We start from the raw sequence: 25874 nt of genomic DNA on the forward strand, positions 1-25874 counted from the left end.
TTTCTTCTTGCCAAAATGTTTAAATTTCTAAGTTTGGGGAATAGATTGGGATGATTTTAAGACCTTAAATACTACTCTGCTGTGTATATTGACAATGTAATGGACAATATTGCGCAAAATTATTTCCTAAGTCAAAGTATTTTTGACTATTATTATGTCACTTTTGTCATCTGATGGTGAAAATAGAAACGACCCAAATTGTTTTGTTGAAGATGTCTCATCATTGATGACATTTTGGTACTCAATATGACATAAACAAATGTTTAGAAGTCCTTTTTTTTTTTTTTTTTTTTTTTTTTTTTTTGTGTTTTTGCAACAATTTTCCTTAGGATGTATCACTAAAATGCTCTAAAAAAAACAAAAAAAACAAAACACCGCTGCCACCAATTCCAGCAAATTCAAGAATCTGTGTCTTACTTCTTATATATCCAGCTATGAAAAAAATACAGTTGTTTTGTTCTACCATCAGGAGTGGCTGTTTTTGGAGCACACATCAATGAATTAATGCATTATAAGTACGATACCCTGGTGTGTACCAGGATGTAGCATATCAAGAGTTTGTAGAAAGCAGAGTATATATTATTATATAAATGTATATTTATCCATTTTCCTTCTAATATTGTGTTGCTGCTGTTTTTCTTCCACTTTCATGAGGTTTTTCATTTGGAAAAAATGCTTCAATAAAGAAAAAAAGTGCATCACGCAATTTCTTTGTAGCCATTTATTGTATCTTCAGTGACACATATTTCATTTTCCCTCATCATCGTACATGTTCAACGTACCTCAACAGCAAATACACATAGGTGTAATTTTGAATCATCTATTCTTAGTTTGGTCTTTGGTGTCAGTTCTTGTTTTTGGTGTTTGTAAGTCAATGTGGGACATGAGAGGACGAAAAAAGGAAGTGGTGGCACATCCTGTGAGTGGGGGATGTTTCATTAGAAGCACATTGAGTTCAAAGCAGTAAAACAGAAAAGCCGCAGTCGTACAACATTTGGCAATGACATTTATTGTCTTTAAAACTGCTGAGTCATCACAACAGTACAACCAATTTTTTGAATATTGACACAAAATCTGTCTACTTCTGCATGTAACATGTGTTTATAACTCGACAAGACATGTAGAAATGATATGGGAGGAGGTTACACGAGGTTTCAGACAAACGAGACAGAAGTAAACAAAGTGAGGAACAAACAATACTGTAAAACAAAATAGAAAAAAAAACATACAGAGGGAAAGCCTTACAAACGAATTACACTCAACGTAGTACAGAGCTCGACCATCCAGCTGAGGACCTCCAGGTTGTTTGTATTAGGCTGGATGAAGAGACACAGGAAAACATATTGAATGTTAGTGAATAATATACTATATATATACAAAAAACATTCTATTATCCTACAGAATATCCATCATTGAAGATTCCGAGTTTTGAGTTGCCTTGAATGCAGCATTACGTTCCATTTTGGAGCTGGTTATCGAGTAATAAATCAAGTCTTAACACACTTCAGACACTTCAAAGATAATCTTATAAAGTGAAAAGATGAGCTGGAGTTCCACAAGGTCCAGTTCTAGGACCAGTACTCTTTACATTATGTATGCTTCCACTAGGTAACATTATCAGAAAACATAATAACAGAAAATATGAATTATTTTGTTGTTTTCCTGAAGAACATAAGAAAACAGAAATGACTAATTACTGCTAGATCGTCAATTAATCATGCTAATTGTGTAAATGTGTCAATAGTGTCTTATTATGCTTCATTATCCAAAGCAAAATATACAATTTTATTCCAGGAAAAAAAATAACCCAAATGTTATATTAAACATAAAAATAATGGGGCAACTTGGACATTTTGCCCCAAAACACTTTTATTCCTATACACCCACTGTTGCACTTTGAGATTTGTTTTAAATTTAAAGTGCATTATAAATAAAATCTTATAATAATAATAATTATTATTATTATTATTATCATTATTATTATTATTATTATTATTATTATTATTATTATTATTATTATTATTATTATTATTATTATTATTATTATATGTAAAAAATGTCAACCTTAATGAGGACCCCATGAATATAAAATGATTTAGCAAATATTTTTGCAAGGCTTCTTTTATTTTGGTAATTGGAACATAATTGGACTCGTAGGGACAGATTGATTTTAAAACATTGTGGGGTTTGATGCACCCTGGTCTCCATTGTGCTACTGATGAAACTTCCTGTTAACTTCAAAACAAGAGCCCTGTTATAAAAAAAAAACTAATGAAAGACAAGAAGAGATGCTTTTATTTTGAAAAGTGGATGTTTGATTTTTAGCTTGAAGCCGGTTCGAGGACAATTTTACGTTCTGCTCGCAATGCATCATGGGTGAGTATGAGTATGACTATTGTTTCTCATGTGAACGCACTACACCACGTGTCAAACTTAAGGCCCGGGAGTCAAATTCGGCCCTTTTAAGCTCCCAATTCGGCCCGAATCAAACTGCATATTTTCTCCCAGTGTTCACAGTTTTCCCATGTTTACATCACATGATGTCAGTCATTGTTAATCTCAAATTCATTTTGACGTCAGATTTAGTATGAGTAATACGTTACGATGACATTTACAACTTCTTGTGTGTACCAGTGAAACCCCCAGAGGACAGATTAGGAATAGTTGTAAATTTCATTGAATAATTGCATATTCTGTGTATTTTTTTACAATTAGCAGTTGTTTTTTGGTTGGGGTTTTTTTTTTGGTTCAAAGGTTTTGAGTTTCACTTCAGCAGCTTAAATTGTTCCCACAAAGGAAACGTGCCACACTGCAAACAAACAAAAGAAAAGAAAAAGAAGTTAGCTAACTTCCTTTGGTCTCACCTTTGTAACCGTTACCAAGGGCTGCGTTCACACCGCCATATTTTCCGGTCTGCTCCCCTGTGAACATATCAACCCACATGTAATAGACGCACCAGTCAGATCTCTATTGTAAAATGACAAAGCTGCGTTAGATGCTGCACGTCAGGCACGTTTCACACACTCCAGAGGTACATAATCCATAATGCATGCAACAAAAAGTAAAAAATCACAGGCTGTGTCTAATAAAAAGGTTGTCTGTACATTAAAAGGAGAACATAATAATGTTTAAATTTGTATTTTATTTTGGCAGTCTGTGTGGCAAAATTTGAATAATCACAATATATACCTTTTATTATGTTTATTATTAAGTATTAATATATGTTATACCCTTATATACAATTATGATATGATATACTATTGTTATGCTCTTCCTTTTCAGGTTAGTTCTGGCATGTTGTATCTTTCCTCCTAAATGATCCATTCCACTGGTATTCAATGAGTGAAATAATGTTCATTTCAAATGACATGGCAGAAAAAACAAGGCATTTCCAAAGAAAAGGACAAAAAAATGGAAATAAAAAAAGCTGGTGAACGTTTCCTGGCAGAATGAACTGTAACTTTGGAAGGTTTATTCCAGAGATAAACAACTTTTAGCACTTTTATCACAGCTGGGGCCAAAAATGTCTGATCAGAGGGCCACAATATCAACATTCATGTCAGCATTCAGAATAATGACCAATCTGAGCATTAATATAGGAAAGAACGAAGAGTTTGTGTTTTTTTAGTTGCCAGTTTAGATGTTTTTCTTTAAATTGGTGTGTTTTTTATGTTGTTTTATTCATTTTTTTTGGAGTAATTTTTGTGATTTTGATGTAGATTTGTGTATTTTCGTTGTCATTTTGTTAATTCTTCTGTCATTCTGTGCATTTTCATTGTTGTTTTGTGTATTATGAGTCATTTTGTGTATTTTTGTTGTTTTGTGTATTTTTGTTTCAGAGGGCCTCGTGTGGCCCCTACATGTAGTGGGCCACCTTAGGAGCGGAGTGTTTAATTTGTACCATTAACAATAAAAACGTGAATGAAGCAGTATCAAGTCTAAAGACAAATCATTGACGTATGGTAAGTTTGTTAATAAAACAATAAAAGGTTGATGAAAGCGTACTGAAGTGCTGTTAGACTGTACTATAGACAGTAAAAGTTGATTTTTCTACCATGTTAGTATATATTTTACTATGATTAACACAGTCTAGGGTTGCCATATACAACAAGGAGGCCCAGAGGAAGTTAAATTATCATTTGTGACTTACCCAAGACGTCTTGATTCGGTCCCAACAAACCTTTACAAACACAGACCACAAAACATGTAGTTAGGGCAATATTCATAGGAAATATACCAACACTTTGATGCAATATTATTCCCATTTCTCTTTTCCTGGTAAATGCAATGACAAAATCCATCCCCAACTGGTCTTTTTAAGTAAAACGTCATAAAATGACTGAAATCATATTCCCAGCAGAAATATTTATTTTAAAAATCCAAAAAATTGGTTAAAAGTTGCAAATTGGAGTGGCCAAAAACAGAGAGAAAAAGTGGTAAAAAGGGTTCAAAGTGTCAATATTGAAGCAATTTGTTGGAGCAGTTAGTTTAAACTGGCAAATAATGGGCATAACAAATCATTAATGTGGTTGAATTGGAAAAAGTAAGCGTGAAATATGGTGAAAAGAGGTTAAAAGTGACAATAATGGTGGAAAATGTGGTGAAATGAGATTTTAAAAAACAAACAAAGTGATAAAAAATGGTTCATGGTGTCAATATTGGAACAATTAGTTTAAACTGGCAAATATTGGGCATTAATAAACTGTGAATGTGGTAAAATTGGCTAAAATAAGCATGAAGCATATTTGAAGAGATTAAAAGTGACAATAATGGGTCAGCATATGTGACATTAGGTGAAAAACATGGTTGAAAGGGTTTCTAAGTGTTGAAAATCTGTTGAAAGTGGAAAAAAATGTGTAGAAAAAGCATTGAAATTTGACAGAGTTGCAGAAATGCAGCAAAAATGCATTAAAAGAAGCAAAAATACGACAAGAAAAAGTGATGAAAATAGGTTGAATAATGGCAAGTTTGGTAAAATAATCAAAAATTGTCTCAAATTGTTTTAAAAAATATTCTTAGTTTTTTGAAGGCATCTGGCGACCGCCTCCCAGTGTCTCGCGACCCCAAATGAGGTCCTGACCCCAAGGTTGAGAACCCCTGATCTAAAGAGCGTTGGTATGCTTTTAACAGTGTTTGCTGGTCCATTGTCTTGGATTATTAACATTCTTTTGAGTTTTCAATGATTGATTTGTTGTTTGTAAAGCTTTAAAAATTACCTGCAGCTTGTTGAGCTCTGAATCCTGGACCAGCTTCTAGAACAACACATTGTTATTAAAATTAATAATGAAAGGAAAAACAATAACGGCTTTTTCCATCACTGTTCACACCAGTGTTTCTCACCATATTTACTGGCAGATTTGGCAGCTTCAGCGGTCAAACTGAGCTGCTGAGTGTTGTACGGATAACCACCATCACCTGAGGTGACAAAACCTCACAAGTGTCAGAACACAGCAGTGACACATATTAAAACTAACACTTCTGAGCTGATTCTCTTTTTTTTGAATAATATCCACTGTTAATTATGCCATAAAGTCATTATTAACCCTTTAAATAACAAATTACACTCTTTGAGCTAAGGTACCAAAACGGTACCTTTCATAAAACTATCATAGATATGTTGGAAAATCCCCCCCATCCCCCCATTTTTCACATCAGATCTTTTCACGAACTTCTGACGCAACATCTCCATTATATTTCTGTATTTATTCTTTTTAAACACAATTTTCTTTCACTGGGCAAAACAGACAGAAAAAGAGCTAAAAATGGTTCAAGGTGTCAATATTGAAAGAATTAGTTTAAATAGGCAAATAATGTACATGACAAATCGTGAATGTGGTTAAATTGGCAAAAATAATCATGAAATATGGTGAAAAAAGGTAAAAAGTGACAATAATTGGTCAACATGTGTGACATTAGGTGGAAAGAGTTTAAAAATGCTGAACATGAGGAAAAAAAAATGTTTAGAAAAGGTGTAGAAATTTGATGTAGAAGTGTCAGAATGGGAGTAATATAGCAAAAATACATTAAAAGGAGCAAAAATATGACAAGAAAATTTGATGAAAATAGGTTAAAATATGAGTTTAGTGTAGTTGCAGAAAAAAAGGTAAAAACAAAACAAACAAAAAAGCAAAATGGGCTCAAAATGTTCAAAAATTATTCAAATTAGACAGAAAAACTGGACAGAAAAAGTGGTAAAAAGTGTCAGTATTGGAACAATTAGTTTAAACTGGCAAATAATGTACATGACAAATCGTGAATGTGGTTAAATTGGTAAAAACAATCATGAAATGTGATGAAAAGAGGTTAAAAGTGACAATAATGGGTCAATATATGTGACATTAGGTGGAAAAGTTGTCTTGAAAGTGGAGAAAATGTGCAGAAAAACATTAACATTCTCGTTTTGTTTTACACTCTTTTTGTGTTTTTCACCACGTCCTGACCTTCTAGTCCCACAGGAAGGACTGGAGTGTTGGCAAAAGGCACCTGAGCAGCTCCTCCTGCAGCAGGAAGAGAAAATAATTCACAATATGAGCTGTGACCTTTGAACCCAAACAAACTCATTTTTATACAATAAAGTCAAAAGCCTGTTTGAAGTTATTTCAGCTCTGTTCACCACATTCTCCACCTGCTGACTCCTGGTTATTTAAGAAAGCCTTAAGTGTAGAATAAGGCCTTTTTATTTCATGGAAATAAAACAGAAATTGAAAAAAAATTATGGAATCTTACTTTTAAGGAAACAAAAAAACTTACATAGAATAATTTGATAAATAAATCAAATAAATGCCCAATTTATTTCACTAATTCTAATTCACTAATTCTAGCAACTCTATGTAACACAGTATAACAAACACGATCAAAACTAATTCTAGAAGCAAAATAAAGTCTTTGGGGTGGGCAGAAATGAGTGATTTTAAAATGAGGTCACGATCAAAAAAAAGATGGGAACCACTGGATTAAGCTCTGACTTTTATTTTAAGAAATTCCCTTAAAGGAAAGTAGATCAGAGTTACAGTAAACCTGTTGATTTAACCTGACTGTGGATGTACAACAACAAAAAAATGAAGCGTCTGAGAAGATGTTGTGTTTTTGCTCATTTCTCACCATACGCTCCCTGCAGGGGACCAACTAATCCTCCTGTACCGAGGCCTAAAGGAAACACAATGACAACATTTAAATATGAAGCTGATTAAAGCACCTGAAGCAGCATAACTTCAGAAAACTACAACCTGCACAGTTTCTGTTCTCAGTGACATTTTGTTCCAGGGTTGTTATTTCACAGAAACAGGTCTGACACTCTATGACTGTTTAGTGTTGATCACAGTGACAGCCTGGGGGAAGAAACTGTATTTATGGCGGGTAGTTTTGGCGTACAGTGATCTGTAGCGTCTGCCGGAGGGGAGGAGTTTAAACAGATTGTGTGCAGGGTGGGAGGGGTCTGCAGTGATGTTACCTGCCCGTTTCCTGACCCTGGACAGGTATAAGTCTTGGATGGAGGGCAGATCAACATTAATGATCTTTTCTGCAGTTCTGATTATCCGTTGTGGTCTGTGTATTAGTGGTCCTAATGTTGTGGCTGATCAGTGAATCAACGTTTCACAGATTTTCTACATGTTCAAACAGGTCTGAGTTCACTTTAGTTCCCTTTAGGAATGTTACCTTCACTTTTCCCTGCTTTGTTCTCCAGACCAACGGCTAAATCTGCAGGGTAACCGAGCCCTGAAACACAGCTCTAATTAGCACTAATAATCACTACTAATGAGCGTGGGAAAGACTCACTGCTCATTGGAAGAGGATTCACACACACTCACCAGCTCCATAAGCATCCCCGTAACCATTCCCGTAACCTGGGGACACAAAAGATACGATAACGTGACAAAATCCATCCAATGAGCGCACGCTGCTCATGCGTAAAATGGCCAGTCTCTCATTTATCCAGCTCCGATTGGCCAGGGCTAAAGCCACTCCCATAATGTTTGATATCACCAATTTCTACAGGCTCTCAGTTTTGGAACACTGTGTCAACCATTCTGATTGGTCAAAGCATTGCTGAACTAGACACATGCGTAACAGCATCAAAAAGTGGAACCAAAATTAACATAACGCACGGCACAGCAGAAACCTGATTACAAGTTGTTTAGTCAAATATACGACTAACAATGATGGCACAGTAGTGGTAAACTTAACTTTTTAGTACAAAAACATGTGTATCTTTGGCCTAATGTTTATTATTATTATGACATCATCTGTAACCACTGAGAGTCCTACTTGTGTCTGAAAAACAAGCCATGTACGTCATGTAGAAGCTTAGAAAAACTTTTACTTGTTATGGGTCTGTGATTTTTGGAGAAAAGAGGCTTAAAAGCATTTAACAAAGCTCATTTAAAAATCTTACCCACAAATCTGTAAAAAAAATAAAATGAAATAAAATCATTCAAATAGAAAGTTATTATAACTTGCGAGGAATAGAAATATTCGAAAAACTCAAATTAAAAACAGTCTAATGATGACATCAGATGATCAAGATAACTTAATATTGTCTTCTTTTTTCAATGTGGAGGAGAAAGAAATAAACAAAACAAAACAAACAAATTTAATTCAGAAAAATGTGAATATATAAAACATAAACAAAGTGTTCCTTCCCAACACTGACATGTTAAAGGTTATTTTCCAGGTGAAACAATTACAAAACTCAAATATAAATCTTTGAAATCCACGTGTTGCCGAACGTGCCATCGTCCCACATGTTTTGGTTAGCTTAGCATGTAGCGATGCTAAGGGTGAGCAGGTAAAGCAAACTTATCTGTTTAAATTATCTTAGTCGACCAATTTAAAAAGGTTATTAAAATGTAAAACCTTTTTGAAATGATTATTTTGGTTTATCCCAAATCATAGGGAATCCAATAAAACCAAACAAAATGACATCAGGAGGTGTGTGTGTGTGTGTGTGTGTGTGTGTGTGTGTGTGTGTGTGTGCGTGTGTGTGTGTGTGTGTATGTGTGTGTGTGTGTGTGTCTGTGTGTGTGTGTGTGTGTGTGTGTGTGTGTGTGTGTGTGTGTGTGTGTGTGTGTGTGTGTGTGTGTGTGTGTGTGTGTGTGTGTGTGCGTGTGTGTGTGTGTGTGTGTGTGAATTTGTTAGATATTAAACATGCACTGAGGACGTTACCTGCCATGGGTCCGAGATATCCAGTCATTCCATCTCCGTATCCTGAGAAAACAAAAATGAGGATGAAGAACACAACAGTGCATTGGTAATCTCTATCACGGTTTAGTAAATGTTTAAACTTTATTTTGAAAGTCTAAAAAGCTTATTTGAAGCCTTTACATAAGTAAAAATGAATAAAGAATGGACAAAAACAACAGAACTTTAAAAAATAAATAAATAAATATGTAAACAAATATAAAATTTTACCACAAAGCTAATTTTGTGCAACCAAAAACTTCTTAAGAAATATTTTGTAGCATTTCAAAGTCTTACAGTTATTGTGCAATGTGTGAATAATTGTTCAATAATTTAGTACCCCTAAATTTTATTGCAAGTTGGACCAGTATCTTTTAAAATAGTTTAAATATAATAGAGTACTTTTATTTTGATGGTGCCATCACACTGGGAAAAAAGGATATTAATTGGCAAAAAGAAGCTACAGTATGAAAAAAATAAATAAATACATTTTTTGGGGAAAAGGAGCAAAAATGGGACAAAAGAAGTTGCAAAATGGCCAAAAAAAGGTACAAATGAATTAAAAAGTTTTCCCCTTTTAAGGTTTTCTGGGGGAATAGTAATTAAAATTAAGACATAAAGAGCCACAAGTTGAGAATCACTGACAATAACAGCTATTTCATGTTTTTGGTCAACGTTTGTCAACGTTGGCCCGGCCCTAAGAACACCCTCACTTTTTACGTTGCTGTTCCACCCATGGTTTCAGGCCTGAAAATTGTTTGTACCGTTTAAGAAAAGTTCAAAATGGGAAAAAATGTTTGGAAACATTTTCATCTACTTTCTCACCCACGGCCGTACCTGCTGCCAGTTTTCCAGCAGCTCCTCCCAGATAGCCGCCTTGTCCCAAAGCTGTGATCAATACATAAAAACAAGTCAGAATTAACCCATTGATCCACATCTGTACCAGTTTAAAAAGAGGGAATTCAACAATACCTGCTCCATAGCCTCCAGCACCCAGGCCAGTTCCCAGGTAGTTTCCTACTCCGCCACCATAACCTGTGCAAAAGAGCATCAGTTAACTGCACATTCTCCCCTTTGTCTCCACTCAGGTGTAGCCCACCTCCTGATTGCCTTCATGCACTGTGTAAAGCTTAGTTTGTAGACAGAGGGATGGATGGAGCTTTGTGAACCGTCATGTTTGTCATTTACTTGGTAAGTCTGCATTTTATTAAATTTAGTCAGTCTTAGATTTCCTTTATTTTCACTCGTACATGCTTTACATGTAAGGTACACTTTAGTTTGTTTGTTTGTCACTTTGTTATTGGTTTATATTGAAATGGACCCCATCCAACCATCACAACTATAATCGTTATAATAACCATCATTATATTATATATTGTTATATAATTATCATAATCATAATTACTAAATTATTAAAACAAAAAAAATTATATTTTCTAAATAAAATAAAGCTAAAACTTAAGTTGTCAAAACTAACAGTGGTCAACAGGTCATCTGTAGGTCACTGGAAGATGGAAGTTCTGGAACAGTTACAACATTTCCTGATTTGGTAGAATATTTGACAGGGCTTATTATGTTTAAAGCAAGAAATGATCAGTTGCCTGCAAATATTCAAAATGTATTCACAGAAAGAGAAGTGGGGTACAGTCTCAGAGGAACGGCAAAATATTAACACGCTCTAGCATTTTAAGAAACTGTACAAATCTCGTATTTTGGCTCAGTATAGAAAGGACTATATAAAAAGTTTAAACTTCTTCCCATTACCCTTTTGAAATAGTTTATTTTCTTTGTGAAACAATAATAATATTGTTATTAAGTACTGTTAGATTGTTCTCTAGGTATATGTATGTATATACTATGTACTATAGTGAACTGACTCTATGAAATACTCAATAATTTCATTCATTAACATGATACTATCTGCTAGGGCTGGGCGATATGGACCAAAACTCATATTGCAATATTTTTTCTCAAATTGGTGATATACAATATACTGTAAATCTTGATAATTTATTTTAAATGTTTTGCCAGAAAGACAATTTAGGGTTAAATTTGCTGATGCAAAATGCACAGGGATCAGATGATGAGAGACCGGTTCACATCAACGTTTCTTACTATTATGCAGTGTGGAAATGATACAAACCCCGATGCAAGTGGACAACACATTATTTAACACAACCTGTCCAAGAGCTGATAAGGTGAAGAAGTTGTCCCTGAAGCTGTTGTTTAAAGCAGGGAATCTCCATGATTGAAGGAGTGAGAAATGCTCGACATCTATTAAAAGTAGTCCAGAAGAGTGGTAGTTGAGGCCAGACAGAGGAGATGCTGCAGCTCAAACTGCTCAAGAAGTAAAGTACTAGGTACACACTGGTTGTGAAAGAAAACCAAGCCGTTGAAGACGATGTTTGCTTTGTTCAACAATTCGGTTTGAAGGAGATCACAGAGAATGAAAGTGAAAACTTGATTTCCAGGAACTGAAAGTCTTTCTGCCAGATACGATATCAAACCAAAGGTCTAGTTGTATTGAGAACTAGGCCTTGGGCAGTTCTTCGGAGTAAGCTATTGACATTCTCTTTTGTTTAATAGTCCGAAAGACAAACTTACTGACTCCTACAGGAAATAAAGGCTCCAATGAACTTGGCATACATGTTCTGGACTGTTGGAGAAAACCAAGTACCAAGACAAATCCTAAACCAGGCAACTCCAACGAGAAATAACAGATGTGGCAGCTGCAAAGAGTCTTGTCTAGACTCTAGTCATCTACAAGTACGTTTGTAATCTTGATTTTTCTCACAGCAGTAAAATGTCAAGTTTTTATTTCTAATATGAAAACATCAAAAATAAATAAAATAAACATCGAGCTGGAAATTTAAGGAGTAATGAAGACAAATCTTTGCTCTTACTTGTTCCCTTGGCGTTCGTTCCATCCTGCCCTGGGGAAGTTTTTAACTTTTTGACGTCATGCACACTTTGGGAAAATTCTTTCACATCCCAACCTTCTGTGGTCGAGGGCTGGACTTCCAGGCCGGCGATGGAGGTGATTCCTGGAATCAGAGGTTCTGGATTTCCACTTCTTGGAAGACTGATCGACTCATGTGGATGCTGCTCCAAAGTAAAAGTCCTACGAGTCCCAGGTCCTTCTGCGTCCTTACTTAAAGGTCCCTCTCTGCCATGCCTGTCTATAACTGTGGATGAAAACCCTCTGGACTTCTGAGTAGAGAACATATTGCTCCTCACATCTTGTGGAAGTAGTTGCTGATCTCTGTGAGCATTTTGTTGACTGACTACGCCAACGTTCAGCTGAGGAACGGAACTTTGTGAACCAACAAGTTTTTGCCGAAGAAGTTCGGATCTATCAGATCCATGAACGGACGGTCCACAGTTTGGAGGTCGCAGATTAATAAGGGGGAACCGATCGTTGTTTCTGATGATCGGTGTCTGAGAAGAAGCCGAGGTTGTACGTCTGATGGGTTCTTGATTAACCGAAGGTTGTCTTCCTGCACTTTCAGCTGCTGGTGTAAAACCTTTAATCTTAAGGGCTGTAGATTCATGGCTTTCTCTACGGTGTGTGGTGTGTACGTTAAGAGGAGTCGTGGATTCACCACGATTTAAAAAATTAATACTTTTGCGCTCTCTCTGGTAATTCGATTCAGGAACATTTGGCCTGAGTAGACCTTGAATTTCAGGTCCAAGCCCTTTGTTTGGTTTTCGAATTGTGGGAACTCCAGCTCTGATCCTTTCTCTCCTAAGATCTGGAACAGTTTGGCTCAGGTTGTCCGTCTCAGCTGGACCCAAACCTGCTGAAGAAATGTCATCAGGTATTCAACACTTCCTCCTTGCGTCAAAGCCAAAGTCCTGTGTCTTTGAAACGCATGAAAGGAAATTAGCGCCTTGTGGCTACGAATGTGTGTATTTCTGCAGCAACTGCAGCATAACACATCCCCAAATGAGAAATACCACAAAAGACAAACAACCCATTATGGCTTCAAGTCGGTCCAATGGAGAAGGACAACATTATTGCCATAATTACACAACTAAAGCCAGACAAACGTGAATAACTCATCGATCAGTCTGAGCGATGACAGCAAACAAAAGATGACAACACGGAGTTCAACACGTCAGCGTTAAAGGACAAAGAAACCATGTGTGAAAAAGACGACTGTCGAGCAAAGCAAAGACACACACGGATCACACAAACAGCACACGGGTTATAATCTTCTCCTCCCTGTAAAGCCCTAAACTAGGGTGCATCAAACCCCAAATATTTTTTTAATTTATTTTTAATATCTTTCTGTCCTCAACCTTAATTTGTTCCATTACCAAAAAAGATAACCAGGCAAAATATTAGCCAATTTTATCATTGTTTATGGGGTCCACCAAGCCAGTGAAAAGATAGGATGGAGTTCCACAAGGTTCAGTTCTAGGACCAATACTCTTTACATTATATATGCTTCCACTCGGTAACATTATCAGAGAACATAATATAAATTTCCATTGCTATGCGGATGATACACAGCTTTATTTGTCAATGAAATTAGATGAAACTCAGTTATTAAAACTCCGGTCTGAAAGATACCACATCCTGGATGAGCTGTAACGTTCTCCTCTCTTCCTGCACTCGGAGGCGGTGTAATTTTTCTTATCTGCCTTTGCTGCTGCTTGTTTTGTCTTGTGAATCTAGTAGGAGCCTCTCTCTACATCTCTATCCAAAAACCAAAATTATGCAATTGATCAGTTGGTCTCTCAAGGCAATCGACCTAATTTTTTTGACAAAAAGAACGGGCAGAGGTGAGCCTGCTTGTCCGGATGGTACGTTTACGGCTGGATTGACTTGACTCCTGGTGGAGGGCCGTGTGTCTGCCCATTCTTTCAGCTGAGGACGCGGAATAAATCTACATGATTGGAATTATGGTAGCAGGCATGCTGCTGATTGGAGCTGGCAGCTTTTTCTGACCTATCGCAAAGTCTGTATTACATTAGCAGCTGTTTTGGGAAGGTTGCCAGTCATTTTTGACGGATGGGGTAGGACTCTTAACACTCAAACTCATGTGATGAACAAACTCAAAAGTAAGCAGAGGCTACTTTGGAATGTTTACACAGAATTGAATCCAACTTGGAGAAGTTAAATGCTCAGCTGCAAGTTAAGGCTACCTTATTGGATTACTGCTGGAAACCAGGACTCAAGGCTACCAAAATTGTGCTAGCCTGAATTGAAAACAAATCGCTTATCATCATTGGCTCCCCACAACCAGCCGTTCAAGGCTGTCTCATCTATTCACCAAGATGTTTGTGTAGAAATGACGCTCCGTCCCCCCTCCTCCTCCTCCTCTCTCCCCCCCCCCCCCCCCCCCCACCGCCACCTGGAACTTTGTTTTCAGAACCAGATCTACCCACGCCATCTGAATGAATCAGAATGAAACGAAATGATCATATTTCAACACCTGGATTGGCCCCCCATCCACCCTCCCTCCCTGCAGGCTGCAGGAGGGGCAAGTGTGGTGCTCACAAGATGCTGCCCCTTCCCTTTTCTTCACCTTAAACCCTCCCCCCCCCCCAGATGAGAGTAGAAAACATGAGGTAAGAAGAGGAGAAAACGATCTAAAATACGGGGCAGTACTCCTGTTCCTGTAGTCCCATGTTATATGTGATTGTCTTTTCACGTTTCTTGAACGGGATGTAACCAAAACTGAATTAACCCTCTGAGATAAATAAAGTATTCTGAATCTGGATTTAACCAGGGTAAAACCGAAGTGATTTTATTTGGTCCAAAACACCTCAGAGATAAATTATCAGAGCAAATAGTGTCTCTGGATGACATTACTCTGTCACCTAGCAACCACAGTAAAAAACGTAGGCGTTATCTTTGATACTGACTTATCTTTTAACTCCCATATTAAGCAAATCTCAAGGACAGCCTTCTTCCACCTCCATAATATCTCTAAAATCAGGAATATCTTGGCCCAGAGTGATGCTGAAAAACTAATCCATGCATTTGTTAGATCTAGAATAGATTATTGTAACTCTCTACTGTCAGGATGTTCTAGTAACTCACTAAAAAGTCTCCAGTTAATTCAGAATGCTGCAGCCAGAATACTAACAGGTACTAACAGGAGAGAACATATTTCTCTAGTATTGGCTTCCCTTCATTGGCTTCCTGTAAAATCTAAAATAGAGTTTAAAATCCTCATGTTAGCATACAAAGCTCTACATGATCAAGTTTAAGGACCTGTTAGTGCCTTATCTCCGCTCTCAGTCTGCTGGTCTACTGAAAGTTCCAAATGTGTCAAGAAGTAGAACAGGAGGCAGAGCGTTCAGCTACCAGACTCCTCCCCTTTGGATCCAGCTCCCAGTCTTAGTACAGGAGGGTGCTACTCTCTCCACCTTTAAGGCTAAACTCAAAAGCTACTTGTTTCCTAAAGTGTATACCGTATAATAACGTTAACCTAACCACTAGGAACAAAGCCCTAAACCTAAAACAACAAAAACTCCAGATGACAAAAGGTTCTAACTGAGGTTAGATGAAATGAAACCAACCAGTGTTATCTAAAGAGGATCAAAGGAAGGGTTATGGACGAATAGAGAGACAGGACGAGGACGTGGACGCCACAGGGACGGAGGTGAAGGCCTTTACCCGTTTTTGGCTGCTTGGACCCTTGTCCACTGGGATACTGTGAGTGTCCTGCTGAGAGCAGACATGAGGACTGTCACAACCAATCACAGCACTCGATGTGTGCGGTTCATCTGGACCACACCAGTAATCATGGTGAAAAGCTAACTTCTGTAACAGTAGATAGACATATTGGTCTTTTCTGCATCAAATGAATAACGTGTATGTCTTTTAAAGCCGAATGTGAATCTTTGGAATAGGCAGTAAAAAGTAACTAGATTGTCTTCTGATTATCTCAAAAATAGATAAAAACTACCTAAAGATTATTTTTCTTTTTTTGCCTATAGGCAAATGCTGTGTCTGATTTTTTGCGTCTTAACCCTCAAGTTTACAACCTCTGACATATTTGCAATATATGCATCACTTACTTTCCCCATGTAAGTCACATGAGTCAAACTCAAGGCCCGGGTGCCAAATCTGGCCCTTCAAAGCATCCAATTTGGCCCGCAGGAAAAGAAACAATGACAGAGAAAACGTGAATTATTGTGTAAACTACCAAATAATTCTGTTGTAGATACAGTATCTCTGCCCCTCCAAACATACTCATTCAAGCAAATTGCACAATTTTTGAAGGCCTAGACTTTTCCCATGATTATATCACATGATGACAGTCATATTTAATCTCAAACTATTGAAAGAACTTTCATTTTTTTCCTACAAAATATCCCAAAATGCAATTAATAAATGGTGAAAATTTAAGTTTATTAAGCATATTGTCAGTGCCTTATATATTTTACTTATAATTTATATGTAAGTGCAAACTAGCGCACATTAATGGTGAAATGGCTATTTTTCCCGCCTGTAATCTGTGGCTCACTTAAGATGAAACTAGTCCGAATTAGGCCCCTGAACGAACAAAACTCACCAGGACGAAGCCCGGGATAGCCAATCGCTCCCAAAGCTCCATATCCTGGAGAAGAGGAAACAAAAACACAAAACTCTGGTCACATCATCACTTCATAACAGACGTGTGGTTAATTACAGGATATAATTATAAAACTATAAAATATCTACCAGGTACAGTTCCCAGGCCAGTCCCATAGACTGAAAAAGAAAGATAGAAAGCATTGATTTCTAATAATCTGCTCTAGTTTTATTTAGTGATTGCAAATATTAAAAATATTTATAATAGTATTATATATAGTATTATTAGATCAACAGATTTTCACTCAAAGATCGTTGATTATGTGTTTTACTTGGCATCATGCTATTTAGCTTTAAGCTTTAATTGAGCTATGCTAGCTAGTTTGCGTTAGTTTGTGTTACTTTACGTGGAGTTACTTTACGGGGCATTACTTTACACAATGTTACTTTACACAATGTTACTTTACAAGACGTTACTTTATGTGACATTATTTTACGGGACACTGTATTATGAGACACGACTTGCGGCAATGCAAATTTAAGTGACTTTATTTTACACGGCTTCACTTTGCACAACTTTACCTGACATCATGTTATTTTACACTGCCCTAATTTAAGCAACTTTGTTAAGTTGCGCCACTTTATGCACATTACCTTTTGTGAGGTTACTTTACAATGTTACACATTAGTCAAAACTATTTTTATGTTACTTTCAGTACACAGCGTTCTTTCACTTTTAATCCCATCACTTTGCACAGAGTTACTTAATGCAGCATTACATTATGCAGTGTTACATCCATCATGTGATGTTTAAAAGGCTACATGAAGACTTGCAAACACAGAAATATCGTTTTCAAAATGTAATTCTCACCTCGTTTTCCACCCTGACCCAAACCCAAACCAAGCCCGTTCGTGAGTCCAGTCCCTAGACCCATTCCTGTACCAAGACCAGCACCTAAAAACCACCAAAATATTATTTATTTGTTATTTAAATGCGATGATCTGTAAAGTGAGAGGACTGCAAGTGTTCAAGGGTGTACCGTAGACTCCTTGAACCCCGTAGCCGCCATGTCTCATACCAGCTCTCCCTCCTAATCCAAGAGTCCTGTATCCTCCTAAAATACAAAAAAAAAAAAAACTATTAGCGCTGCTTTAGGACTTTTTTTGCAAGAAAATTATTTATTTATTTATTTATCCATTTATCGACTAAAATCTTAACATCATTTAGTTGACTAAAACTAGACTACGACTAAAATATTCCAGAAGTAGCATTTTAGTAAAAAGACTATGACTAAAGCTGTCAGAATTAACACATCTGATTAGTGTAAATGCAGTCATCAGTTTGCAAACTCTAATTTTAAAATGTGAAATGTGAATCTAAATGTTAAATCTAAATTTTAAACGTGAATCTAAATGTTAAATCCAAATGTTTTGCCAAGTGTAAATCTAAATATTTTCAAAATATTTAATTTACCAAAGCGGGTTAGTGTTACATTTAAATTTATATTTGACACAGAATTATATTTAACATTTAGATTTAATGATTAGATTTAAATTTACCATTTAGATTTACATTAACCAATTTGATTTGCCATTTAGATTTACCATTTAGTTTTATATTTAACATTTAGATTTGCATTTACCATTTAGATTTAACATTTAGATTTACATTTACCATTTAGATTTATATTTAACATTTAGATTTACATTTAAAGGGCTAGATTAAGCATTTATATTTACATTAACCATTTAGATTTACATTTAACATTTATATTTAACATTTAGAATAATGCATATCAGGAGTTAAAATGCAGTCATGAGATTTCAAACATTATATTTAAAAGATGTTTTAGCAGAAAATTAAACGTCATTGTACAGGCAGTTTTAAATAATAACATGTAAATAATAATATTAGAATTTTCTTACCAAGTCCAAGCTGAGCGCCGCCGTAACGTCCCACTGAAATAAGAACAAAACACACAGAGAGAGTGAAGTTAAGTTAATTCTCTGCTGCAGAGGAACAACTTACGTCCAGCTTTCATTGCTTTGCTTTCAAATCGATTTGCCACGGCTCCGAGAGCGCTGACGTCTGAGGGGAAAACTGGGAACGTTACTGAGCATCACGTTGGTCACAACATCAGTTATTGTCACAGAAATGTATTAAAGTACAACTAGAATCAGTGCTGATTTAATAATAGTCATTAGCCCAGTAGATAAATCAAAAAGATGTTTCACTTCTGGAAGAAAGCATGAAAATGTTTATAGTTTTAATGGGATCCATGCTGGCAAACCAATGGTTCTCATTCAAAATCAAAGAAATCCAAGATGGCCGCCATCCATAATGCCAATTTGTATATTTTATCATAACTTTGATTCTATTTGACATAGAAACATGATCCCAGTGGCAAAATGTAGGTTTTTTGTGACAAAAATTGTCCGTCTAAATGAACCAAAGTTACGGTAACATTGAAATTCACAATATGGATGGCGGCCATCTTGGATCATTCTCCGAACACAATATATGGTATTTTAAGATATTGAGTTCTTTGACCCTGAAAGCCGATAATTAGCCACTGAGATCATGGTTCAACTAGTCAGTCAGTCGCCTCACCTCCAGGTTTCACTCCAACACCCAGACCTGAAAGTAAAATAAAAAAACACAGACATGAAATCATTTAGTGAGAGACAGACAGAGTGACTGACAGAGAAGGAGAGAAAGAAAGAGAGGGAGAGAGAGAGAGACAAAGAGAAAGACAGATTTAGAGTGACACACACACACACAGACACACGTACAGACACACGTAAAGACAAACATGTAGACAGACACATGCACACGTACAGACACACAGGAAGACACAAACACACACACACGTGCAGACACACGTACAGACACACACATGCAGACACAAACACACACACACGTGCAGACACACGTACAGACACACACATGCAGACACACACACACACACACACACACACACACACACACACACATGCAGACACACACACACACACATGCAGACACACACACACACACGTGCAGACACACGTACAGACACACATGCAGACACACACACACACATGCAGACACACATGCAGACACACACACACACACACACACACACACACATATACACACACATGCAGACACACATACACACACACGCAGACACACGTACAGACACACACATGCAGACACACACACACACACACACATATACACACACACATGCAGACACACGTACAGACACACACATGCAGACACACACACACACACACACACACACACATGCAGACACACGTACAGACCTCTAGCTGGCAGTCCTTGTCCCCATGACACACTCTGAGGTTGGACTCCTGCAACAGCTGATGAATGAATTAATGTTAATGTTTCTACACATTAAACTGTTCTATCATCATCATCATCATCATTAGGCTCTTCATTAGATGATCAAATTTGACACTATTAGATAATAAATAAAAACTTTTCAGGAATATTAACTCTTATTTATGAAAATATATTTATTCCGAACTCAATCAGTGCAGAATGACTCATTTATTCTCTGTAACCGTATGAAAACAGACGATATCTTAGCACCAGGATATTTATTATGTCATTATATGAAGAGGAAGAATGGTCAGTAAATAAAAGACCCATAACGTTGGAATAATTGTAACATTCTGCCTTTGATTTATCTAATCTGTGTTAAGGATTTTAAACTGTAATAACATTCCACAGAGCAAATCAGGTTAGAAATGAATGTGTGTGTGTGTGTGTGTGTGTGTGTGTGTGTGTGTGTGTGTGTGTGTGTGCGTGTGTGTGTGTGTGTGTGTGTGTGTGTGTGCGTGTGTGTGTGTGTGTGTGTGTGTGTGGGCCAAATATGACGTAGTTAGATCTTAAGTGGAACGCAGATTTTAGGGAGGAAAACCAGAACTTTCAATATTAAAGTGTACTTTACACGACATATAATAGATAAATAAAGTATGAAAGGCAATAAGAGACAGATTTCAGTCCCTGCAGAATTTTCTTTAATCGATTTTTGTGCCCAATTTTTATTTAATTTGAGGAAAATTTAGATCATTAAACCATTTTAGATTTCAAATGAATGCATAGATGTGGGAAAAAAAAGTGTGGGAAAATTGTGATCCTCCAAATATTATGAAGTTTCATTGAATTGGTGTATTTGGATATCTGAGATACTGTATGTACAACTTAATTATTTGGTAATTTACACAATAATTCATGTTTTTTTTGTCTTTTTAACTTTATTCTGTGGGCTGAATTTGATGATCGAAGGCATTGTTTCTCAGAGAGAGAGAAATGAACAAATAAAGTGTCTAAATGATAACAACCATAGAAATAAATCTATTCAGGAGCCACTATATCATTGTTTTTCAACCTTGGGGTCAGGACCCCATGTGGGATATCCTGGAGTTTAAATGGGGTCGCCTGAAATTTCTTAAAACTTAAAATAGATTTTTGAAATTCTTCTTCTTTTTTTAAAAAAAATTGAAAACAACATAATCTTAAACAACTATTTTTCTATAGTTTCACTTTGTGAAATATAAATCTAGTTCAACTAAAATGCAGTAAAAAAATAAAACAAATCTAAGTTCAATCATGACCAAAAACTAATTCTAGAAAAAAAAAAGTCTTTGGGGTCTTCAGAAATTCTTGATATCACTATGAGGTCACGATCCAAAAAAGGTTGCGAACCACTGCATTAAATACTGTTTCTTTCCACTTATTTACAAAATATGATTCTTTATAATGTGTGTTATCACTCATTCATTCCATCATTATGATCTATAGATGTTTTTTTAAATAGTTTTCTAAACAAAATGTGGTAGTGGGACAAAGGGGGATTCATAAAAAAGAGAAATGAGGGAGTTGAGCCTAAACGTTTGAGAACCACTGCTCTAAAGCCTCACACTTCTCTTTCAGTTCAAATCTTCTTTTATTGAAATAATTCATCGTCCACTGATGAACAGAAGATGAAACAGCGTCGGCTCTTCTCACGCCAGGATGTGAGATTTTTCTACCCTCTGCAACCTTTCCACGTAACGTTTTGATTCACCACAATCAGACGATATAAACCACAGTGAGATGATGATGATGATGATGATGATGATGATGATGGTGGTGAGGCTGCAGCTCAAAGCTCACAAACTCTCACCGGCGTGACATTTAACAGCAGAGTGAGAGAGCGTCCACTGACTGTTGCCCTGGAGACGTTTGTGTTCATAGGATTTTAATGTATTTCAGTTACTGGCAGTAAAACGTGTCATTTATCAATGTGGATAAAGTTCATTTAGGGTTTACTTTCAGGCTGTCAAATGTGTGCATCTAACTGTGTTTAACAAAACATTCATCTAAATCTAAATATTAAATGTAAATCTGAATGTTATATCTAATTCTGACTCATTTTGGTGAATTGATTATTATCAAAACATTTATATTTACACTGGGCAACACATTTTGATTAAATGTAAAATGTGAATCTAAGTGTTAAATCTAAAATTTAAATGTGAATCTAAATGGTAAATCTAAATATAAATGTTTCGCCAAGTGTAAATCTAAATATTTTGAAAATATTTCATTTACCAAAGCTGGTTAGTGTTATATGTAAAATTTAAAATTAGATTTTACATTTAGATTTAAAATTTAACATTTCGATTTAACATTCAACATTCAACATTTAGATTTAATATTTAGCATCTAGATTTAACATATAGATTCACATTTAACATTTAGATTTATAATTTAAAGGGTTAGATTCAAGGTTTACATTTAGATTTAACATCTAGAATTAACATTTGGATTTACATTTAATATTTAGATTTATCATTTAAAGGGTTAGATTTAAGGTTTATATTTAAATTTAACATTTATATTTATAATTTTAAGGGTTAAATTTAAGGTTTAGATTTAGATTTAACAACATTTAACATCAAGATGTAATATTTAGATTCACATTTAACATTGATGTCAAACATTGATTTAATATTGAATATTTATTCTGTTATTTTTACATGTAAACACATTGTTTTACATTCATTTCTTAAATGTTAAGCAAGTGAGTTAAATATAAAAAAATATATCAGCATGAAAATCGCCACCATATCGTGTTTTTATTTGACCATTCTTTGAATATGTAATGGAAGTTAAAATAACTAAAACCTGAATATTAATCCTGGTGATGATCATTTAAACTCAATTCGACTTTAACAAAAGGTGAAATCAAAGCATGAATCAAAGCATGAATAGAGCTCTACTGAGCATGTGCAGATCACTTACCGCCTTGCAGAGTCTGCTGAGCCAACCAGAGGAGGAGGGACGTCTGCAGCACAGCTCGAACAAGCATGATGATGGAGTGGATAAACAGCTGCACTGGGAGGACTGGGAGATTAAAGCCCTGCATGGCTTTTATAGGGCTTTTTATTTTTTATACACTCCCACTAACCAGTCCTGCCCTCTGAGGACAAAGAACCACTGAAGTCTATCTCCATCACCTGAGGACACACACACACACACACACAGGTTACAGTTTCCACGACGATCGTCAGCTTGGTTGAAAATATGTCTTTTTCCCACAAAATACATTTATTTATTTAATTTTCAAGGCAATGATCAAACAATTGCTTGAAAACATGATTCTTGATGACGTCTTATTGTGAAATAGTGTTTTTGTTTCTCATTCCCAACTATGTTAAATAAATGTTGGATATTTTCCCTATTTTCATTTTTAATTGCCAATATTTTTGAAACATTTTGACTGATTTTCTTTTTTTTTAATAATTTGAACCAATTTTTGCTTATTTTAACCATTTTTCTGCAACTACACCAAACCTGCCATATTTTAACCTATATTCATCACTTTTTCTTGCCATATTTTTGTTCCTTTTAATGCATTTTTGCTACATTACTTCGATTTCTGCCACTTTTTTAATCACATTTCAACGCCTTTTTTGCACATTTTCACCACTTATAAACCCTTTCCACCACTTTTCCACCTAATGTCACATATATTGACCCATTAAAGTCACTTTTAACCTCTTTTTTTGCAAATTTAACCACATTCATGATTTGTCATACCCATTATTTGCCAGTTTAAACTAATTGTTCCTTCTTTTTAAATTGCATTACCTCAAACCATCTGATTTCTGCCACATCGAGCCACTTTGAACCCTTTTTACCACTTTTTCTGTCCGTTTTTGGCCGCTCTAATTTGCAACTTTTAACCAATTTTTGTGGTTTGGTTTTTAAAAAAACAATTTCAGCACCTTTTACACCATTTTTGGTAACTTTTAACTCATTATATTTCTGATTATAACAAGGATATACATCTTTAAGATGACTATAACATGGGTGCAAATAATTTTCACTTCTCCATCAAAGTTCAATTCCTTTTCTGTACATTTTTTTTACTATCAAGGCATGTTCAGCACTTACAAACCCTTTCTATAACTTTTCTACCTACTGTCACATATGATGACCCGTTATTGTCACTTTTAACCTCTTCTCACAATATTTCATGCTTTTTTTTTTTTTGGCCAATATAACCACATTCATGATTTGTCATGCCCATTATTTGCCAGTTTAAAATAATTGTTCCTACTTTCTAAATCACATTACCCCAAACCATTCTCTTCCCATTTCTGCCACTTTTAAGCAAATATTGACACTTTGAACAGTTTTTTCTACCACTTTTTTCTGTCCATTTTTGGCCATTCTAATTTGCAACTTTTAACCAATTTCTGTTGTAAAAAAAATTCCCATTTTTAAGACAACTATAATATAAACTTCCTGGATAACAGTGGATATTACTCAGATGAATAAATAAATGTGGATATCACAGATTCATTCATTGCTGACTCTCCCCTGTAGACTTTTTAAAACGTATTGAGTAAAAACTACAGATTCATTCATTCATCTTGAAGTCATGAGGCGAGATGTGCAGATATTTGTATCCAGAGTTCTTTTCTTGTCCTCAGAGCGCCTGTAGCCACTGTTGAGACTGAGCACAGAGAGCATGAGAGCCAAACTCTCAGCTCATCTTTCTATCCTATAGCGTTGGAGGTCCTCGGACTTCTTTATGTGATATTTACGTTTGTGTCACAGGTGCAGACCACCACATCGTCTCACCGGGTGGCTCTGGGCTCAAGACAATAACACGCCCTCCCTCACCTCCAAACATTTATGCGTTGGCGTGTTGGAGATGTTTCTTTAAGGAGAGACTCTTTAATGCAGCATCAGTTTGTGGAGACACATCTGGACGGCAGTTTCATGCAGTCTCACAACGAAACAAATAATCCCAATGACGGTGTCAAATTTGGCTCCTCAAAGCATCAAATACAACCCATAGCAAGAGTTTTACACTGAGGAAAACTTGAAGGAAGGTCGCTGATTATTAGGTAACATTTGTGTGACCAAATTGGGGCCCTAAGTGAGTTTGGACCCCAAACTCACCCCATCCCTAATATATCATCAATACAAAATAGGGATGTAAGGATTAATCGTACGCAGTTAAAAATCGATTCATAGGTATCACGGTTCACATCGATACTCTGAAAATTGAATCGCAGTACTTTTTTAAACAGCAGAGGGCGCTATATATATTTATCCTTCTCTTGTCCAGAAGTGTAGGCGGCGGGTGGAATCTGCTACTACTCTCTTTCTGGCCGCCTTCTACTCTTAAACATGTTCATAAATGATTCCTTACCCCTTTAGCACCGAAAGAATATCTGTAATATTACATGAATATCTGTAAAAGTCACATTTTTCTATTAGCTCTGTGTGCTAGCGCATGGCATCTCTTCTTCACTGCTAGAATATCTGCATGCCAACCGACCACTGGGTTCCCAGCGCCCACTGCTGGTCCAAACAAATATCTGACGTAAATACAATGCAATGACTGTTTTTTATTAAAGTCCAATTCTTAAGGCACAAAAACATTTTTAGTTGCACTTTTAAAAAGAAAAAGAACTATTATGCAGTTTTGCATTGTTTACTATAGAACCAGAATTTAAATTAATAGGCTTCTTCTTCATTTGTATTATTCCTTCATTTATTTCATTCAAGATTTATTTTTAGTTAAATTGCATTGTTTTGAATAGTTTATAGTTATAGTTTAAGGAAAATAATACAGTATTTTCTAAAAAAATA

The 25874-nt window shown here is 35.9% G+C and overlaps 1 protein-coding gene across 11 annotated transcripts; it reads right to left on the minus strand.

Annotated features, from left to right (window-relative positions):
- Positions 1-989: 989 nt before the first annotated feature.
- On the minus strand, positions 990-23123 carry LOC114468835 (fibroin heavy chain). 11 transcript variants are annotated; one of them, XM_028455945.1, is made up of 23 exons: positions 23007-23123; positions 20018-20074; positions 19320-19346; positions 18738-18797; positions 18635-18667; positions 17749-17823; positions 17580-17663; positions 16859-16888; positions 16710-16754; positions 15809-15856; positions 12081-12974; positions 10150-10212; positions 10003-10065; positions 9163-9204; positions 7809-7844; positions 7657-7716; positions 7102-7146; positions 6441-6497; positions 5341-5415; positions 5217-5252; positions 4151-4180; positions 2865-2921; positions 990-1316 (listed from the first exon to the last, which is right to left on the minus strand). In XM_028455945.1, exons 1-23 carry the CDS (start codon positions 23071-23073, stop codon positions 1312-1314), a joined length of 1989 nt encoding a protein of 662 aa, XP_028311746.1. In that variant the 5' UTR covers positions 23074-23123; the 3' UTR covers positions 990-1311. The 11 variants fall into 11 exon arrangements, with proteins under 11 accessions (XP_028311746.1, XP_028311744.1, XP_028311743.1 ...); XM_028455943.1 differs by having other exon boundaries at positions 12081-12977; XM_028455942.1 differs by having other exon boundaries at positions 15809-15859.
- Between the last annotated feature and the right edge of the window lie 2751 nt (positions 23124-25874).

Source organism: Gouania willdenowi, chromosome 8 (assembly GCF_900634775.1).
Source record: "Gouania willdenowi chromosome 8, fGouWil2.1, whole genome shotgun sequence".
NCBI classification, from domain to species: domain Eukaryota; kingdom Metazoa; phylum Chordata; class Actinopteri; order Blenniiformes; family Gobiesocidae; genus Gouania; species Gouania willdenowi.

Bases quoted from the DNA above. Each gene is read 5' to 3' on its own strand.
- LOC114468835 (XM_028455940.1), bottom strand. From the start codon at position 23,073: ATGCTTGTTCGAGCTGTGCTGCAGACGTCCCTCCTCCTCTGGTTGGCT. The intron at 15,860-16,709 runs GTGAGTTTTGTT...GTCTGCTCTCAG, and splicing joins CTATCCCGGGCTTCGTCCTG to CAGGACACTCACAGTATCCC. The intron at 5,416-6,440 runs GTCAGGACGTGG...TTGTCACCTCAG, and splicing joins CCTTCCTGTGGGACTAGAAG to GTGATGGTGGTTATCCGTAC.